The sequence below is a fragment of the Ctenopharyngodon idella genome, chromosome 17 (assembly GCF_019924925.1).
Source record: "Ctenopharyngodon idella isolate HZGC_01 chromosome 17, HZGC01, whole genome shotgun sequence".
NCBI lineage: Eukaryota > Metazoa > Chordata > Actinopteri > Cypriniformes > Xenocyprididae > Ctenopharyngodon > Ctenopharyngodon idella.
The window spans coordinates 12,701,017-12,718,490 of NC_067236.1; the positions used below are offsets into that span (position 1 = coordinate 12,701,017).

At 34.6% G+C, this 17,474-nt stretch overlaps 2 protein-coding genes across 7 annotated transcripts in view; one reads left to right on the forward strand and one right to left on the reverse strand.

Annotated features, from left to right (window-relative positions):
- The window catches only part of babam2 (BRISC and BRCA1 A complex member 2), a 112,035-nt gene that overhangs the window by 78,995 nt on the left and 15,566 nt on the right, over window positions 1–17,474 (reverse strand). For 3 of the 5 annotated variants that reach the window (XM_051869318.1, XM_051869320.1, XM_051869319.1), the window contains 3 exons: window positions 14,373–14,524; window positions 12,002–12,078; window positions 3,496–3,590 (listed from right to left, as the gene is read on the reverse strand). In XM_051869318.1, coding sequence (XP_051725278.1) covers window positions 3,496–3,590; window positions 12,002–12,078; window positions 14,373–14,509 — 309 coding nt within the window. In that variant the 5' untranslated portion in view covers window positions 14,510–14,524. Of the gene's footprint in view, window positions 1–3,495; window positions 3,591–12,001; window positions 12,079–14,372; window positions 14,525–16,367; window positions 16,511–17,474 lie in introns of those variants that run through there. The other 2 variants (XM_051869317.1, XM_051869316.1) reach the window with 2 other exon arrangements.
- rbks (ribokinase) overlaps window positions 16,640–17,474 on the forward strand; it is a 30,635-nt gene continuing 29,800 nt past the window's right edge. The window contains exon 1 of one of the 2 annotated variants that reach the window (XM_051869329.1): window positions 16,640–16,736. The gene's annotated coding sequence lies outside the window, so the exon portion shown is untranslated. Of the gene's footprint in view, window positions 16,741–17,474 lie in introns of both variants that reach the window. The other variant, XM_051869330.1, reaches the window with a different exon arrangement.

The following is a 17,474-nucleotide window of genomic DNA, read 5'->3' on the forward strand; positions in this document are numbered from 1 at the left end:
AAGGAAATCATATTACAAAGCCAGTATTAAGAGCAAAAAGAAGCATCAGGACATCTCTGCAGTTTATGGTGAATTGCATTGCATTTTTTTCTCATATTTGCCTAAAATATGATAAAAGTCTTATTTGCATTTATGCACATCATGACAGGTTTTGGTGCCAAATGTTAATGGTCTTTGTATATCTCGAAATGATGTCAAACCTGCAGTTACATGTCTTCAAACAACATATTTTAATGTTCACAAATGCAAGGACTCTCCAGCCTGGTTCATGTGATTGTAAACGGTAAAATTATTCCCTTAAAAGTGGCCTCCACATGTACCCTTTGCTAACGGCCATGTGGGAAGGGTTAAGGTGCTCGCTTTCATTTGGAACGACCCTTTAATGCAGTGTCCACTTGCCCTTCAATGGAATTTTGAATTTGCAGAATGAGTTGCGTCTCCTGTCTACTTACAAGTTGCTGACTATGTACAGCGTTCCAAATCATTTACTTGTTAGGTTCTATAACACATAGGAAGCAATAGACAGCATGGCAGCTCAGTAGGTTTTGGAACAGAGCTGCATATTAAGGTGTGAAAGATCAGGATGCAAGAGGTCTTTGTTGATTTTGAGTCTCTCACATGGCAATGTGAAAATTATCAGTTTGCAGGGGAGGCAATGACAGACAGACTGAACCAGCAGAACCGTCTGGGAAGGATGAAAGCAAATAAGATGAACAAGCCAGAATAAGAACATATAAATCAAATTAATACCAGTTTTTGGACATTATGTTTGCCAGTGATGTGGCATATTAATATCCCCAGGCATTTTGGATCATTCAAGTTTGGTTACACATAAAAAAAAAAAAAAAAAAATATCCAGCTTAGTGCAGAATAAACAGGATGAAGAACAAGACAGTGGGACAGCGGCTGCAAACCAGTGAAAGAAAAATATCCCTGGAAAAGAAGCCGAACGGCTGCACACAGCCACACACACGCCACAACGGAGAAGCTATAAGACGCAAGGCAAACACATGGGAAGAGCGTAGCCCTGGCAGCACAGAGGTGCTTCCCCCCCTTCCTCATGTTTTTAGCTGCATTTAAGAGACGGTGAGCAATAGTCACCGTCTCACAGACTCTGACATAAGCAGGGGATTTTTTCATTCCGTTCCTTCTTAAAAATAGCCTGAGGGCCAGCTTTAAGCAATCAGAGTATGAAGAGTCTTAACAACACAGTCCAGACAAAACTAGACCACATCTTTCACAAACTCTGTCTCACTTGCAAACATCATCTCTAAGGAACCAACCCATATGATGAATTCTGATTAATAATGGTCAATACTGAGTAATTTAACGCAGCACAGGACGAATCTGGTGGCCCCAATTGAGATGCCAGTAAGTTAGAATAGAATAGAGTTTATAGTAATATGACAATGGTCAGTGGAAATTGCTGTTGTGATTTACACATAATGTCACTATAGAGAAACAGAATTCATTCATAAAAGGGATATAATAAAAACAAGCCTTTAAAATCATCACCTTTTTTTTTTTCCTTGATGATTATGACTTGTTTCTTATGGGGTTTGAACCAGCACCCTATGGACTGTTCGTAATAATATATCCCACTTGGAAGAAGAGTGTTTAACAACACATACTGTGATTTGAGAGGCAGAACAACAGACCTGGAATGCTGTGGATCTGTGAAATTTCTCAAGTGCACATGAAACAGTCTGTTGGACTGTCTCTGACCACCAACTTTTCATAAATTAACAGAGGTTTGACACATAACTATGGGGTTAGATTTGTTGCATATTTCCAAATAAATAGATTACAATCCACAAATAAGTGTAGAGAGAGATCCATAAATTTACAGATAAAATAATAAAGTCCACATATATATGTTAGGAAAATGTAATTAAAAAATAAATCAAGTAAGATTTGAAAATAAAAACACATTTACAAATATACTGTGTTATTTTAGTGTCATCAAGATACTATTATTTATTTTTATTTTTTTTTTAAATATTGAATTAGTTATTTTTGTATTTTCCATTTTCATTTTAGTGAAAGTTCTAATAATTTAATTTATTTATTATCTAATTTTGTCATTTTTATTAGTTATTGTTTTTAAATGTGTCTATATGTGTCTAAAATGTGTCTAGTTTTTATTTCAATTTTGAGTTATTTTAGTACACCAAGTTATGAAAAAATCTAAATGAAATTATAAATGTTGCTTTGGCAAATAGCTAAAATAAAATTAGTATATTTTATATTTTATTTCAGTTAACATTTTTTATATTTTATTTTATTTTATTTCAATTAACACTTATTTATTTCAAGTGACACATTTTTTAATGACCCTGACACATTTATGAATCACTTCCTGTGCATTTATGACTCACTGTACGCATTTGTGGATTTTAAAACATTTCTAGTGTCAAGAAAGACGTGCACACAAATACACAAATAGGTGAACTATTCCCACTATCCCCTAAAGCCAATCAGATAACAATATTTGCAACTCTCGTTTTATTTATTTGTGAATTTAATTCATACTCCAATAATCTTTTTTTTTTTTTTTTTAAATTTACAACTTACAAAAATCATTTTACAGTGTATATATTTGGAAACATGCTACAAATCTAACCCCATAGATAAAAAAAAAAAAGGCTAAGCATGTGGCACACTGTTTGTGTAGAGAAACACAGTAGCTCTTTATGCCAAAAATGATGTTCAATGAACACAACAAAAAATAAATCAACAACATGCCTTAATAAAGAACTAATGATTGTTTCAAAACCTTTCGAGCTGTCTACCTAGATGCTTCTTTTTGAGTGTGTTGTGCAGCAGTAAAGCCTCTGGTGATAATTGTACAATCCTAAAAGTGGCACTAGAAGAACGACAGTGTTAAGCGCAGACGCAGCGCTTATGTAATTCACCAACACTCTCTCTTCAGAACGCTGGAAGCCCCGCGGGTCAAATCTGGCTGCTGAGTCGACCACGCACATCGATACCAGCCATCTGATTTAACTAACTGCACTAAAAGAAGTTAAAACAGCTGAAAGCTCTGCTGCACTGCTACTTCAAAGATATTCAATCATAACAGAGCCATTGTTCTGTCTTCTTTGGTGTATTTCTGTACAACCGAGTTTAGCCTGCAGCTAACACATTTTTGGTTCACTGGAGATTTGAGAATTTTTTTTGGTGAGGGGTAAGAGTGACCCTAAAGCAAGCATAAACACTTCACTAAAACAAGACTATTTTTATTTGTCAGACTTTGCTAAATGTGGTCTCTCTGAACATAGAACATCTACATTGAATGCATGATATTGTTGTTTTAATCTTGAAAAATAATTATTTTTCTTGTTGTACATTTAGGTCCTCTTACTACTATTCATAACCACAATATTTGTACAGTCCGTTTACTTAACTACGGTTCTGTACCACAATATTGATATAAAAGCTCTATATTTAGAATACAGGATAATGGCATCACATAATTATAATCTTAATACACACCGGGAGTTCAGATGGTTCTGGAAGGAAGTCAGCATCTTCTCCGAAGATAAAGTCAGGGGGCAGTTCTGGGTCACTGGCATTAAAGATGATGTCCCCTGTAAGAATCAAGAGTTAATCAAACAGATAATTACTTCATAAACCATATGAAGTGAAACACTTCAGAGATTTACAACCAGTTCTATCATAAAAGCAAAGCAAAGTCAAATTTGTAAACTATTAGGAAGATGTATTGTAGAATACCATGTAAAAACCATCTTTGGTCCATGTTGCGTTCTTATTTTAGTTGAACTGCACCAGAGTTTGTTTGGAAGCGGACCGAACTCTGGCATACCCTTGTGGGTACCTGTTCAGGGGTCTCGCTTGTTTGGTGCGCACCAGGGATCGAATGGCAGCGTTCACACTTCTTCAAATGAACCGCACTAACAGATCAATCGCACCAGAGTTCGTTTTAATCGAACCAAACCTGCCAAGTGTGGACACACCCATAATCAAACATATTTGCACATTATATTTGATATTCACTCACACACTGTACTTACAGATCCATGTACGCTCTTTATGTAAAAGATTACCAATGCATGATCTTATTAGACTGAACAATCAATGTCAGTATCAAAGACTTTTCTATGTCCATGGCCTAATGGCTCTTATAGTAACACTGTGGAACTCTAAACTCTCAAAGGACAGTGTAGTACTAATGGACATTAGCAAGCCATTAAACAAGCAAAAATTTCAATCTTGGGTATAATGTTACAAGTATTTTTGGACAGGTGTTTCTGATGGGCTTTATCTGTGTTTTCAAGGTAAACATTATGACCGCTGGGACTGATTGGGATCTTTCAATAGCCATGTTTCCATCCACCTATTTTAATGCACATTTTGGGATATCGCATAAAAAAAAAATTATGAATGGAAATGCCATGGTGCGCATAAATTCTAAAAATGCGCATAAAAAATATATGCGCTCAATTGAGGTGGATACATTTTTTAGAGTTTGCCTCAACAGTGGATGTGATTGGATAACTGGACTAACCAGCGGACCAATCGCATTGCACAGCATCTCAAATGCTGGTGTGATCATTATGAAATGCCTGAGCCAAAGTCTGTCGTCAGAATGATTTAGTATAATGACCTCCTAGAAGAGTCTCACACGATTGCATTTTCAAAAACCAGCATCCGAACGCAAGATAACATGATGTTTTCGTGTTTAGTCTGCGTGTTCTGAGACGCAAGGAATTTATGATGGAGTAAAAAAGAGCCAATTGCAGCAACTTACATTTTTATCACCGATATTTAACGCTAATTTCCTAGGATGTGATGATTTTGTTCTCTTGAACACATGGGATAGAAACACTGCTTTATTCACAAATGTTTTACGCGATATTCCAATTTTGCACACAAGTTAAATTCACAACTTTAGATGGAAACAGCTATTGTTAACTAAAAGAACAGCTGAGGAACAACACTCTCAAAAGAAAGTACATGAGGTACAAATTCTATACTTCGAAGAAAAATTAGTCCCTTTCCATTAATCCCAAACAAAGCACATGAACAAGCTTTTTTGCATAATAGAATGCAATACCTTTCAGGGAACAAAGATGGGTACAAAAAAAGTACCTCTCCAGAACATGTCAAAGTACATAGGCTATTTATTTCTTTATCATTATTAAGCACCATGGTACAGTGTCCTTGATACACGTTACATGTACTTATAGTAATAACAGTAAATTATGCATAATTACATGCAGCTAACCCTAGACCAAACCCTTATTTAGGATAAGAATTTACCCTAACCCTAAAGTTAGTACATGTTGTTAAGTAATATAACTCAGTACTTAACCGTATAATTAGTGTAACGTGTAACCAGCATCACTTATATCTCAAAAATTACCACCAAAGTGACAAAGCTTTGCAGCATTGTAGGACTGAACATGTTAAAATATCATTTTATAACTTTTTCCAAAATTCTGTCACACACTCTCATTTAGTTATAAGTCTTTTCTAATTCTGGCACTTTTTTGGCTTTTCAGAGCTTAACAATTGATTGCCATTCACTTTCAATGTACTGAAAAAATAAATAAAGTGACTTTGTTTCGAGCATTGTTTTTTTGTAGCTCAGTTCCTATCAATAACGACATAACACTGATGATTTTAGACTATGTTCAAATAATACACATTTCTATTTATATACTGTAGCCATTTTGTTTCTCTTTTTCTTTCCTTCTTTCTTTTGCTCCTCTGTCTTTTCCATGGCTAAAAAACAGAGCAAAACAAACACAAGGCAGTAATTTTCCACAGATGGAGCATAGGGGAAAAGAGCCTGGATGATGTTTGTCATACATCTGTCACATCTAATGGCATCTTGGAAAAGCTGTTGCCAAATATCTGAAAAGAGATAGCAGTAGATATGTTGGGCAAATATGCAGCACTTTCCAAATTTACACCCTGAGGGCAGTTGAGGTGGGTACTACTCGAGAAACATCATACCAGCTGTGGCAAACTCTTGTGAGGAGCAGAAAGCTGAGGACGTTGTTTAGTGACTGGAGCGCTCTCTTTGCATGCAAACAACAGACAGTCAGCACTCCTGCCAGAGCAATAGTATCACAAGTAAACAATCAGCATTCTTCCTGGAAGTACGGCAACAGAAGAAAAAAACAGAGAGCAGACAACAGCTAAGAAATGCAGGCTGCACAACCTGTGCAACTCTCTGCACTTTGCCATGCAATGCAGGCCAGCAGACAAAGTGGTTTAGACAAAACAAGTCTTTTCACTACCATGTTCTTATTTGGAAATAGTCAGAGTTTTTATTTTATTTTATTATTGATTGTTATGATTTAAATCACCCATTAACATACATTAAACCAGCTGGTTCACTTAATAGAATGTCTACAATTCAAAATCTAACCAAGAGCAAAGAAGCTAAAGAAGGCTAAAGACACATCTTTTTCATCTACACTTGACCCATTAATGATAACACTTTCTATTCTATTTCTATTTTATCTATTCTCTCTCTCTCTCTCTCTCTCTCGCTCTCTCTCTCTCTCTCCATATATACTAAAGACATCGTTGAAACCATCGACGTGACTGTAGTGGTTCAACCTTAATTTTATGAAGCGACGAGAATACTTTTTGTGCGCAAAAACAAAACAAAAATAAATGACTTTATTCAACAATATCTTCTCTTCTGTGTCATTCTCCTACACTCTAAAAAAAGATGGTTCGGTAACACTTTACAATAAGGTTCATTAGTTAAACATTAGTTAACGCATTAACTAAAATTAAGTACCCATGAGCAATACATTTGTTACTGTATTTACTAATCTTCGTTAACGTTAGTTAATGAAAATACAGTTGTTCATTGTTTGTTCATGTTAGTTCACAGTGCATTAACTAATGTAAACAAGATTTTAATAATGTGTTAGTAAATGTTGAAATTAACATTAACAAAGATTAATAAATGCTGTATAAGTGCAGTTCATTATTAGTTCATGTTAACTATTGTAGTTAACTTATGTTAACTAATGAACCTTATTGTAAAGTGTTACCGATGGTTCTTTAAAGGTTCAGAACCATATCATCCCGAAGAACCCTTTATATGCTGAAATGGTTCTTTGTGTTAGAGTTAGGGTTCTTTATTCCCGCCTTTTTGTTTTTCAAATCTGTAACTGTCAAAGTTACCTCGTTACTGATTTTCTGGAGGTCAGCCATTCAATTACACAGACTGTCAACACACTCTTACACCGTGTCCTAACCAGGCGCGACGCGACGCCGCAACAAGCGATAAAAGGTATCTTTTCCATGTTAATCTGAGTTTTTGTCCTAACCAGCCGCGTCGGCAACGCGCGAATATTCCATTTTAGAAACGGTTTCTATTTCTCCGCGACGTCGCGGCTGGAACAGCAACACAAAGTATGCCAATGATAATATCAGGTACTGTTTATGTGCTTTATTTAATGTTAAAAGCCACTAACGTGAGTTTGAATATCATTCTGTGTTCCCAGCTTTTTAGTTGTAATGAAAACAACACTGGCTAATTCACCTCAGATCTTGAAAATAAATAAATGGGCACAAGAATGTTCAAACTGTCAACTCTATGCGAACAAACAAGTGTATTCTATAACAAAGATTGATTCAGTCACTCCGTATGTACTTTAAACAATGTTTAAATTGTGTAATATTTATGAATTTTACTATGTACCTGCCCATTTCATTGTGTCTGCTGTGCTCTTGCTGAGAGAGCCCGCCCACACTCTCTTCTGATTGGCTGTGGTTTTTGATTGATTTTATCGCTTCTCATTGTTGCGTCGCGTCTAGTGTGGACAGTCAAACTGTTTATCGCTGGAATCTTATCGCATCGCGTCTGGTTAGGACACGGTGTTAACAGGTAAATGATTTGATTCTTCCTTAAAATGTCTTTAAATTCGAATCTTAAAAACTGCCAATCAAAATACACATAATGATGGACAAAGACATTTCACTGGAACTTGGTCTTCATTACATCTATATCATGTTTAATGTCAATTGTTATTTATTAATGTATTCAGCTAATAACTGTTGTTAGAGCATTTCTGTAGCATTTTTGCTATAATTGTCAATAAAAAAATGAAAATACCTAATTGACTAAACATGCATGTTTTAGAGGCATTATATATTATATGACCAGGAAAATAGAGGACTAAAAAAAAAACCCAATATTAATAATATATAAAAATTATTAATATGAAAATACTAATATACTAATATTGATGAAAATAAACTATTATTAAAAATGTTATTTATACCACCATAATGGTCCTATATAGCACTTTTAAAGCATGGTTCTTTATGGAACCTTATAAAAAGGGTTCTGCTATTGTTACAAGCTGAAGAACCACAATTTAGTACTGTTTTCAACCATTTTTCTTAAGAGTGTACGCTGTTTATGTTCAGCGCTTCCAGGTTCTACGTCAGAATGCCGGCTCCTGCGTCAGTATCACACGCATGCGTCGTGTTGCTCACATGAACAGCGTCGGCCAATACTGAGCCGGCGTTCTGATGTATAACACGGAAGCCTGCACTGTCTATACAACGGAAACTGTGTATGAGACTGACAGGGGAGAGACGAAATAGTTGAATAAAGTCGTGATTTTAGTTTTGTTTTTGTGCACAAAAAGTATTCTCCTCACTTCATAACATTAAGGTTGAACCACTGCAGTCACGTGGACTATTTTAACGATTTCTTTATTACCTTTCTGGACCTTGAAAGTGGTGGTTAAATTGCTGTCTATGGAGGAGTCAGATACCTCTCGGATTTCTTAATTTGTGTTCTGAAGATGAACGAAGGTTACAGTACCTGTAAGGATTAGGATCAGGATCAGATATTCTTACACTATTCATAATGTTAAGATAATTATTTGTTATTTTTTACTGTCTTTCCTGAGCTCTAAATCAATTACCGGAGAAAATTAATTCCACTGACGTTGAGACATAAAGCACGACACCACAGCAGGTGGACTGCGACATTTAGAAAACAGATGCATCAAAAAGCATACAATATGTTCATGGTTCATGGAAGATTCTCTGATGATTTGCATACATCTGGAATTCTTAGGCAAATCACTGGCAAAACAAAGGCGAGAGTTTTGAAAAGGTCTTATCAGCTGTCACCCACTGTCAGCTGCAAAATCAAACCCAGGAAGGGTTTACAACACTTAACTCTGCTATTTTTCTTGATTATTTAGAGGCAAAAAAGTCTAATGTGTTTCTAAAATAATAGATATTATGAATAATGGATATGTGGACGCATCAGTTTTCCAAGAAAATCAATTAGACCTATTTCTATCTAAACAGAAAATAAATTGGGGGGTAATTAATAAAATGTTTAATGGACTACTTCTTGAACGGTGGAGCATGTTATTACTTAACGTAAGAATATATGGATGTAATTCAAATACTGATTACTATGATTTATTGTGGTTACAGTGTTTTGATTTGAAATGCAATTTTCCATTTTAATTTGCACTTAAGCACTGACTGTCAGTAAAGGCCACTAATGCAAAAATGTTACATTACACTCTGATAGTGCACAACTAAAAGCACTGCCTCACGCATGTACCAATGCCCCCAAAATGACCAACAACCAAACTTCTTCATTAACAAACCCATAGTTTTTCTTATAATTTGTCTGATCAGACACACATTACAACAAGCCATAAACCTCCAAAAGGAAGAGAGCTTCACTGAGTAACCTCAATTGCTCACTGCCACACTACATAATCAACTCCAGCTCCGAGAAATTTGTTCATATGTGGCCTCCATGAAAAACTGCTTGAGTGTTTGAGTGTCTCATGACTCAGAGTTATAACAGGAACTCCCAATTAAGATCATTGCCAAGATATAATTACTATCCAACCTCATTAAACATCACTGAGCTGTGGTCCTTGAAAGCATTTCAGACAAAACCTCTAAAAGCTCTTCTCAGAAGCTTGTTTCCAAATCAAAAGAATTGTGCTCAGTGCACCGCCATTACAAAGTCTTGAAGAATCTGTGTAAAATATTTTATTGGCCTAACATTTGCAAAATGTTCACCGTGTAACGGGCTGCATTACACGACCCTTCAAAGAATGTACTTTTGCTAGTTTATGGGGAAATCAAGACCCCAACTTGCTTCCGGGTTTTTGTATGAAACATGTAATACAATCAATTACAAAATAAAGCTAATAAACAGAAGGTAAGAATTTTTAGGCCTGAGCTCAACAGTTGAAATGTTGAGCTGTGATTCTGGATAAACTGAGAATCAAGTTTTTTTATTTATTTTATTTATTTTTTGTTTAAAATAGAGATCACGATTCTGAATAGACAACTAAACAAAATAACACGTAATTTACTAGAGGTCCTAAAAAAAGTTAATTGCTGCAGTCCATTTAAAAAATATTTAATTTATTTGAAATTATTTTTTTTAATCAGGTTGAATGAATGATTCAATGACTCACTCATAAAGACTTCACTTGATACAATCTTTATTAACTGACACAATCTTTATTTGAAGCATCAAGTTACTTTCAAAAGATGATTTCCTCTATTTTGATTATCGCTATCGTAGACATCAGTGTTTATATCTGAACTATAAACTTTTATCCCAGCACTTCTGTAATAATTTGAATTATTGTAAGACAGAAATAATGATCCTGTGTGGTTGAAAAGACTGTTTGTGAAGCAGTTTCATTCCTATACAACTGCTCTTTCTGGGTCAGCGGCAGCGCCAACACAGATCAAAATCATTGTGATTGTACTTGTCAAAGGTTTAATAGACATGGCCAAATCACTGTAATTTAGGAATAAGATCGCGTGATCTTTTAACGATTAATCATGCAGTTCTATCGTCAAGTCTCTATTATATTTTTATACCAATATTAGAATGGGGCCCCTCTGCTCAGGATCACTAAAGCATACAACAAACATATTCGACAACTTACCTGGGGAACTTGGCCAGTCGGGAAGTAAGCAATGTTATTTTAATTTTGTTCATATAGTTTTTGTTAATATTTTGAATTAGATTTTTTAAATTATAATTTTTTACATTTTATTTTTTATATTTAATTTAGTTGTTTTTTGTGATTTTATTTACTTTTTATATGTTATTTTTGTGTGTGTATATATATATATATATATATATACATATATATAAGCTTTGTTTTTAGTTTATTTAGTTTTTGTTTATTTAGTTTTGTTTTTTTGTCTTTTTTTTTTTTTTTTTTTTCAGCTAATGTTTTTTTTATTGAAGGTAAAAAGTGAAAAATTTTATGGTTTTAGTTTTAGTTTTGTTAACAATAATAACCCTGTGTGTATGGATTAATTTTATGTCCTTTTGAAGGCTTGAAAGTTTCGGAACCCACTGACAAAAAATGAAACATTCTTCAAAATATCTCATTTTGTGTTCCACAGAAGGGTGAGTAAATAATGAAGACAGAAATTTCATTTTTTGGGTGAACTAAGTATAAACGATAGTGATGTTTGCCTTAGCAAGAATGAGTAATAAGATATTAAATTACTACCATGATTCTCATGAACTCAAATACACTCTGTTCATTAAACAAAAAATATCACCTCAGCTTTAATAAGGTTTTAATCAATCACTTCATAGCACTTTGATGACAAATTCCAGAGCTGAAGTTTATAAGAACATGTCAAAAATTACAAACACACAGAATAGAAGACAAACAAAAGCTACCACAATGTTTTGCCCTCTACTGTATTTCACATTCCTATCCTTTCTACAGTTTTCTGTAGGTAATAAGTATAAAACAACAACATGTTTTATCACTGTAGTTTGAAAATGCAATAAATCAATAATGCATCTTTACACATTACTAAGGGCCACACATTAAATAAACACTATTTTGGGATGTTAGGCAAACACTTTATAGGCTGCAACATATCACTATTGCAAACCACTATTATCAAACATCAGCAAATTTCATAAATGATCTCTGATCTGTTCATACTCTAGAAGAGAACTACTACTTACATTTGAGAGTCTCTCCAGCATATGGAATATGAAGTTTAAATCTGTCACAGCAAGGACCAGGCATTAGTGATGTGCAGCTAAAGGGAAAAGAGAAAAAAAAAACTGTCAATGACACTTTGATAACCGGGTATGATTTTGAGGCACTACACAGTGTTCAATATAACCTCCTGAAGATATCCATCTTTATTCATCAGAACATATGAAGTACATTTACACTACCGGACAAAAGTTTGGAACAAGTAGGATTTTTTTTAAAGTCTCTTATGCTCAACAAGGCTGCATTTATTTGATCATAAATACAGTACAAACACTAATATTGTGAAATATTACTGCAATTTAAAATAACTGTCTTCTGCATGAATATATTTTAAAATGTTATTTATTCCTGTGATGTCAAAGCTTAATTTTCAGCATCCATGATCTGTCAGAAATCATTCAAGCTGATTTGGTGAAAATCGGCCAATCGTAAAACAGCTGCATCATCATCGGATCTCGTGCTGCCGATTTCGGACTGCAGCGCCTGACCCAGGTGGCTGTTCTCATCTGGATCTCATGTTACTTTGATAGCACACGTGATCGTGACACAGCAGCGGTGCCGTTCAAAGTCTGACAAACTTTCTAACCAGAATGCATTGTGTTCGTCAGGCACCGACACTGATTGGCCTGTGCGGCACTGCATTAAGTCGAACTCACTTCATGACACATGAAACTGAGGAACTAATAAAAACAAGTTATGATATATACAGTGGCAAGAAAAAGTATGTGAACCACTTGCAGAATCTGTGAAAATGTGCAAAATTTTAGCAAAATAAGGGAGATAATACAAAATGCATGTTATTTTTTATTTAGTACTGTCCTGAGTAAGATATTTTACATAAAAGATGTTTACATATAATCCATAAGACAAAAAAATAGCTGAATTTATTAAAATGACCCAGTTCAAAAGTTTGTGAACCACTGATTCTTAATACTGTGTGTGGTTACCTGGATGATCTAAGACTGTTTTTTTGTTTTGTGATGGTTGTTCATGAGTCCCTTGTTTATTCTGAGCAGTTAAACTGAGCTCTGTTCTTCAGAAAAAATCTCCAGGTCCCAAAAATTCTTCAGTTTTCCACCATCTTTTGCATATTTGAACCCTTTACAACAGTGACTGAATGATTTTGAGATCCATCTTTTCACATGGAGGACAACTGAGGGACTCAAACACCACTATTAAAAAAGGTTCAAACATTCACTGATGCTCCAGAAGGAAACACGATGCATTAAGAGTCAGGGGGTGAAAACTTTTGAACAGGATGAAGAGGTCCAAATTTTTCTTATTTCGCTTGAATATCATTTTTTTTCATTTAGTACTGCCCTTCGGAAGCAACAGAAAATACTTGCATGTTTCCCGGAAGACAAATTAAATACAATTTACCTTGATCTTCAAATTCCAAATGTTTTCACCCCCCGGCTCTTAATGCATCATGTTTTTTTTCTGGAGCATCAGTGAATGTTTGAACCTTTTTTAATAGTTGTGTTTGAGTCCCTCATTTGACCTCAGTGTGAAAAGACGGATCTCAAAATCATTCAGTCACTGTTGTAAAGGGTTCAAATATGCAAAAAATGCTGGAAAACTGAAGAATTTGCAGGACCTGGAGATTTTTTCTGAAGAACAGAGCTCAGTTTAACTGCTCAGGACAAACAAGGGACTCATGAACAACCATCACAAAACAAAAAAACAGTCGTAGATCATCCAGGTAACCACACACAGTATTAAGAATCAATGGTTCACATACTTATGAATGGGGTTATTTTAATAAATTTAGCTATTTTTTTTTGTCTTGTGGATTATATGTAAACATCTTTTATGTAAAATATCTTACTCAGGACAGTACTAAATAAAACATAACATGCATTTTGTATTATCTCCCTTATTTTGTTAAAATTATTAACATTTTCACAGATTCTGCAAGTGGTTCACATACTTTTTCTTGCCACTGTAGTTAATATGATAAATAGCTATCAATATACATATAATAATTGAATAATTAAGACCATGAATAGCCTTTGCAATAATCTTAAAGGCCCTGAACTGTAAAGCTCAGCGAGGGATGAAAAATTACAGCCAATCACTTTTTACATATTGAACTGTAGTTGTTTTGCTATTATTTTTAGATTTGAAGAAGTAGTTTTTTACAGTAAGCTCCTGATTGATCAATTCTGAAAAGTCCCCTCAGCTTTCTGGAATTCTGATTAAGCAATTGTGATAAGATTTTAATTCAAAAGTAGGGTATTTTAGTTTAAGATATTAGTCATATAATTTGGAGAACTTACAAAAGTATTGTTCTCCAAAAGTTATCACTTATTGTGTAGTTCACAGAACACTTACCCACTCTTGAGGTCAGTGATCCGGAGACAGCTAGATGAGTCTAAACCGACCCGTCCATTGCGCACCACAGTGCAGAGTAAAGGCCGCAGCTCAGGAGAAATTCGGCTCAGTGCCACCTCTGGAGAGAGACTGTTCATCTTCCAAACAAGGCTCTGTCAATGTGATGAGACACCATGACAATACAGAAATTTAGATGTTCATTCATCGTCAATGTTTCCCATTAATTACCTGCCAAAAGTAATTACCACCAGTCTAAACCAGGGGTGGGAACCTCTGGCTCTCAAGATCCACTGTCCTGCAGAGTTTAGCTCCAACCCTGAACAAGCTAATCAAGGTGTTCAGGATTACTAGAAAGCTACAGGCCGGTGAGTTTGATCAGGGTTGGAGATGAATTTTGAGGGACAGAGTTGCCCAGCCCTGGTCTATTCTGTCCCACCACAGTTTCATAATAAAATAACAATAATTTCTTCTATTTTAATAATAACACAAAAGATCTCTAATATTGTGTTTTGTGCCATTGCTTTGGAAAATCATCTGTCAATATAAATCGAAATCATATTACTATACATTACTATACACATGTTCTGCTGTACACAAAGGAAGATATTTGCAAGAATATTTGCAAGTGAGATCTGCTTGGTTACAAACATTCTTCCAAATATCTTCCTTTGGGTACAGCAGAACAAAGAAATATATACAGGTCTGGGATCACTTCAGAACAATTTCTTCCAGCTGATGAATAATAAAAACATTGACAGCCAATCAGCCAATCAGAGTCCATCCTGCTTTAAAGAGCTCGAGCATTTAAAGCAACAGACGACAAACCTGAAGTGCGCATTTCGAATAAACACTAATATTTATAGTTATCTTTATAGTTATCATTCTTGGTGTGAACAGGCCTTTATGGATATTATTATTATTACTATTATAATTGATTGGCTAAAAAGACCAGTGTGAATGCAATGTAGACTGAGACTCTATTACAAATAAAAAGAGGTTTGAGTCCACTTTAAAGTCCAGGTATAAGTCAATGAAAAGACTTTGCAATCTGACTTCTCCGTTGCATTCCGACTCTGAAAATGAGCTGGAGCTATTTTTTAACTCTCAAAGTGCTCCACATTGATGCATATATCTTTAAAATGTATATTTTCTTCCAGGGAGGGAAGTCGCTGGATCCATATCCAGTAGGAACCAAGGTCCACCTCCCGTAGTCTCACAAGATTCTGTGGAAAACACTGCCATCATAACTGTAATTACTGCTGGACTTATGAAATCATGCAGACATTTTCTCAGAACTAAAATTTCTGAATCATGTTTGCAAGCATCAAATAATCCCACTGTCACTGGTAGGGGAAATATGAAGTCAGGTTCCCTCAACACTGGTAACCACAACTATGAACAGATTCCACTATCAGGCAACCAGAAACTGTCTAAAACCGCTCTTTTCATTTTGAACAGTATTTTTATACTTAAACTTCTTTTGGAAATTCTTAGAGAAGTGTACCCCCACTATCACCTTAAATAAGAGATTATCAGATATAAAAACAGAATAGGCTGTATTGTCCTTGTTGACACTAATTGATGAGTGGATTTCCACAGTATAAAATAAATAAATCATGTATACAGAAAACGTAAATAAAAAGACATCGTCATCAGCGTGATATTCAGCTGTGTAAACCACATTATTATCTTAGAACACATTATAAACACTGATGTTTATTAGTACTGTCAAGCAGCTGCACTGACACACGAAACAACAAAACTACCGCCGCCGAGCTTAACCCTGTGAATGAATGAATCGAAGAATTTGTGTTTGTTGTGTAGTTTGAATTGATATAGTTTGTTATTCCGTTTGTTTTGGAGCTGCAAATATATGCTAACATGCTAATCCAGCACTATGAATGAGTCTTTTTAGCCTAGTTATATTTCTTTCATTATCAACGGAGTCGTTTCGATAAAGTAAATTTCTGTAAGTAACAAACGTCTTTTCAGTACCTTTTATATGTAATGTAGCACAAATTTTGAGTATGAACTCATTCCTTACTTCCGCTGTTGTTATTGAGACTTGTTTATGGATGTTCATCAATATGCCTGATACTTTTACCACGACGTTACTGAATGACTACGTGAATAATATGTGCATGTGTTCCGTAGTATAATTTATTAGACATAGCTACATTTTCTACATGATAACAATGTTTCGGCGCGTTTTAAAAGCATAAATCTTTATTTTTAAAGACAGGAGAATACTCGGACAGCTCAAATGGTCTTCTGTCTCGTCACATGTGTTTCTGTGCTGTCAAATAGACAACACGTACAAAGTGCTGCTTTGGCAAATTAGAAATCGCTTTACTCAGTGGACAAGTAGGTAAAATGTAAAATATTATAATGTACCAAATGTTTTCAAATGCTAATTAATTATACACTTAAAATTATTTAATGTGAAATTGCATGAATTCTTGTGAATAAGACGATTAATCAACTATATCCCATACACTGAAAAACATACATTTCACAAACAATTACAAAGAAACGGCAAGTAACACATTGAATTAATAGAGAAATTTAAAAGTAGAAAACTGAAATATTTTATTGTAAAACGTACATCAGTAATCTTCAATAATCTGTGTTGTTTACAGTTTCAGAAATATTTTTTTCACAGACATTAGGGACGGTGCAAAAAAATTAGTAGACTTTGATCACAACCACTGACCAGCTAAACCAGCCTAGATAACACAGTTTTGTAAAAATCATTTTTCACATAATGTCTCTGATTGTAAATAAAATACACTTCTTAACTCCTCTAACAAGATTTTACTAACCTAACTGGATATTATTATTCCCAACACTAAACATTTTGGGGCTGCAAGAACAGGACTAATAACTTATAATTTGTCAGATAATTGTCAAATTATTCTGACTGAATTTGACATATTGCATCACATATAAAATATTACATCCATACGTATATTAAATGACTAAATTCTTTCTTTCACACATAACCGTCTTTGTTCGTTTTATCGTGCAGTGAGGATCATATATATCAAAGTGTCAGCAAAACACTTCAAGCCATTAAGACTGATTTGAATCTAAGTATGCAGA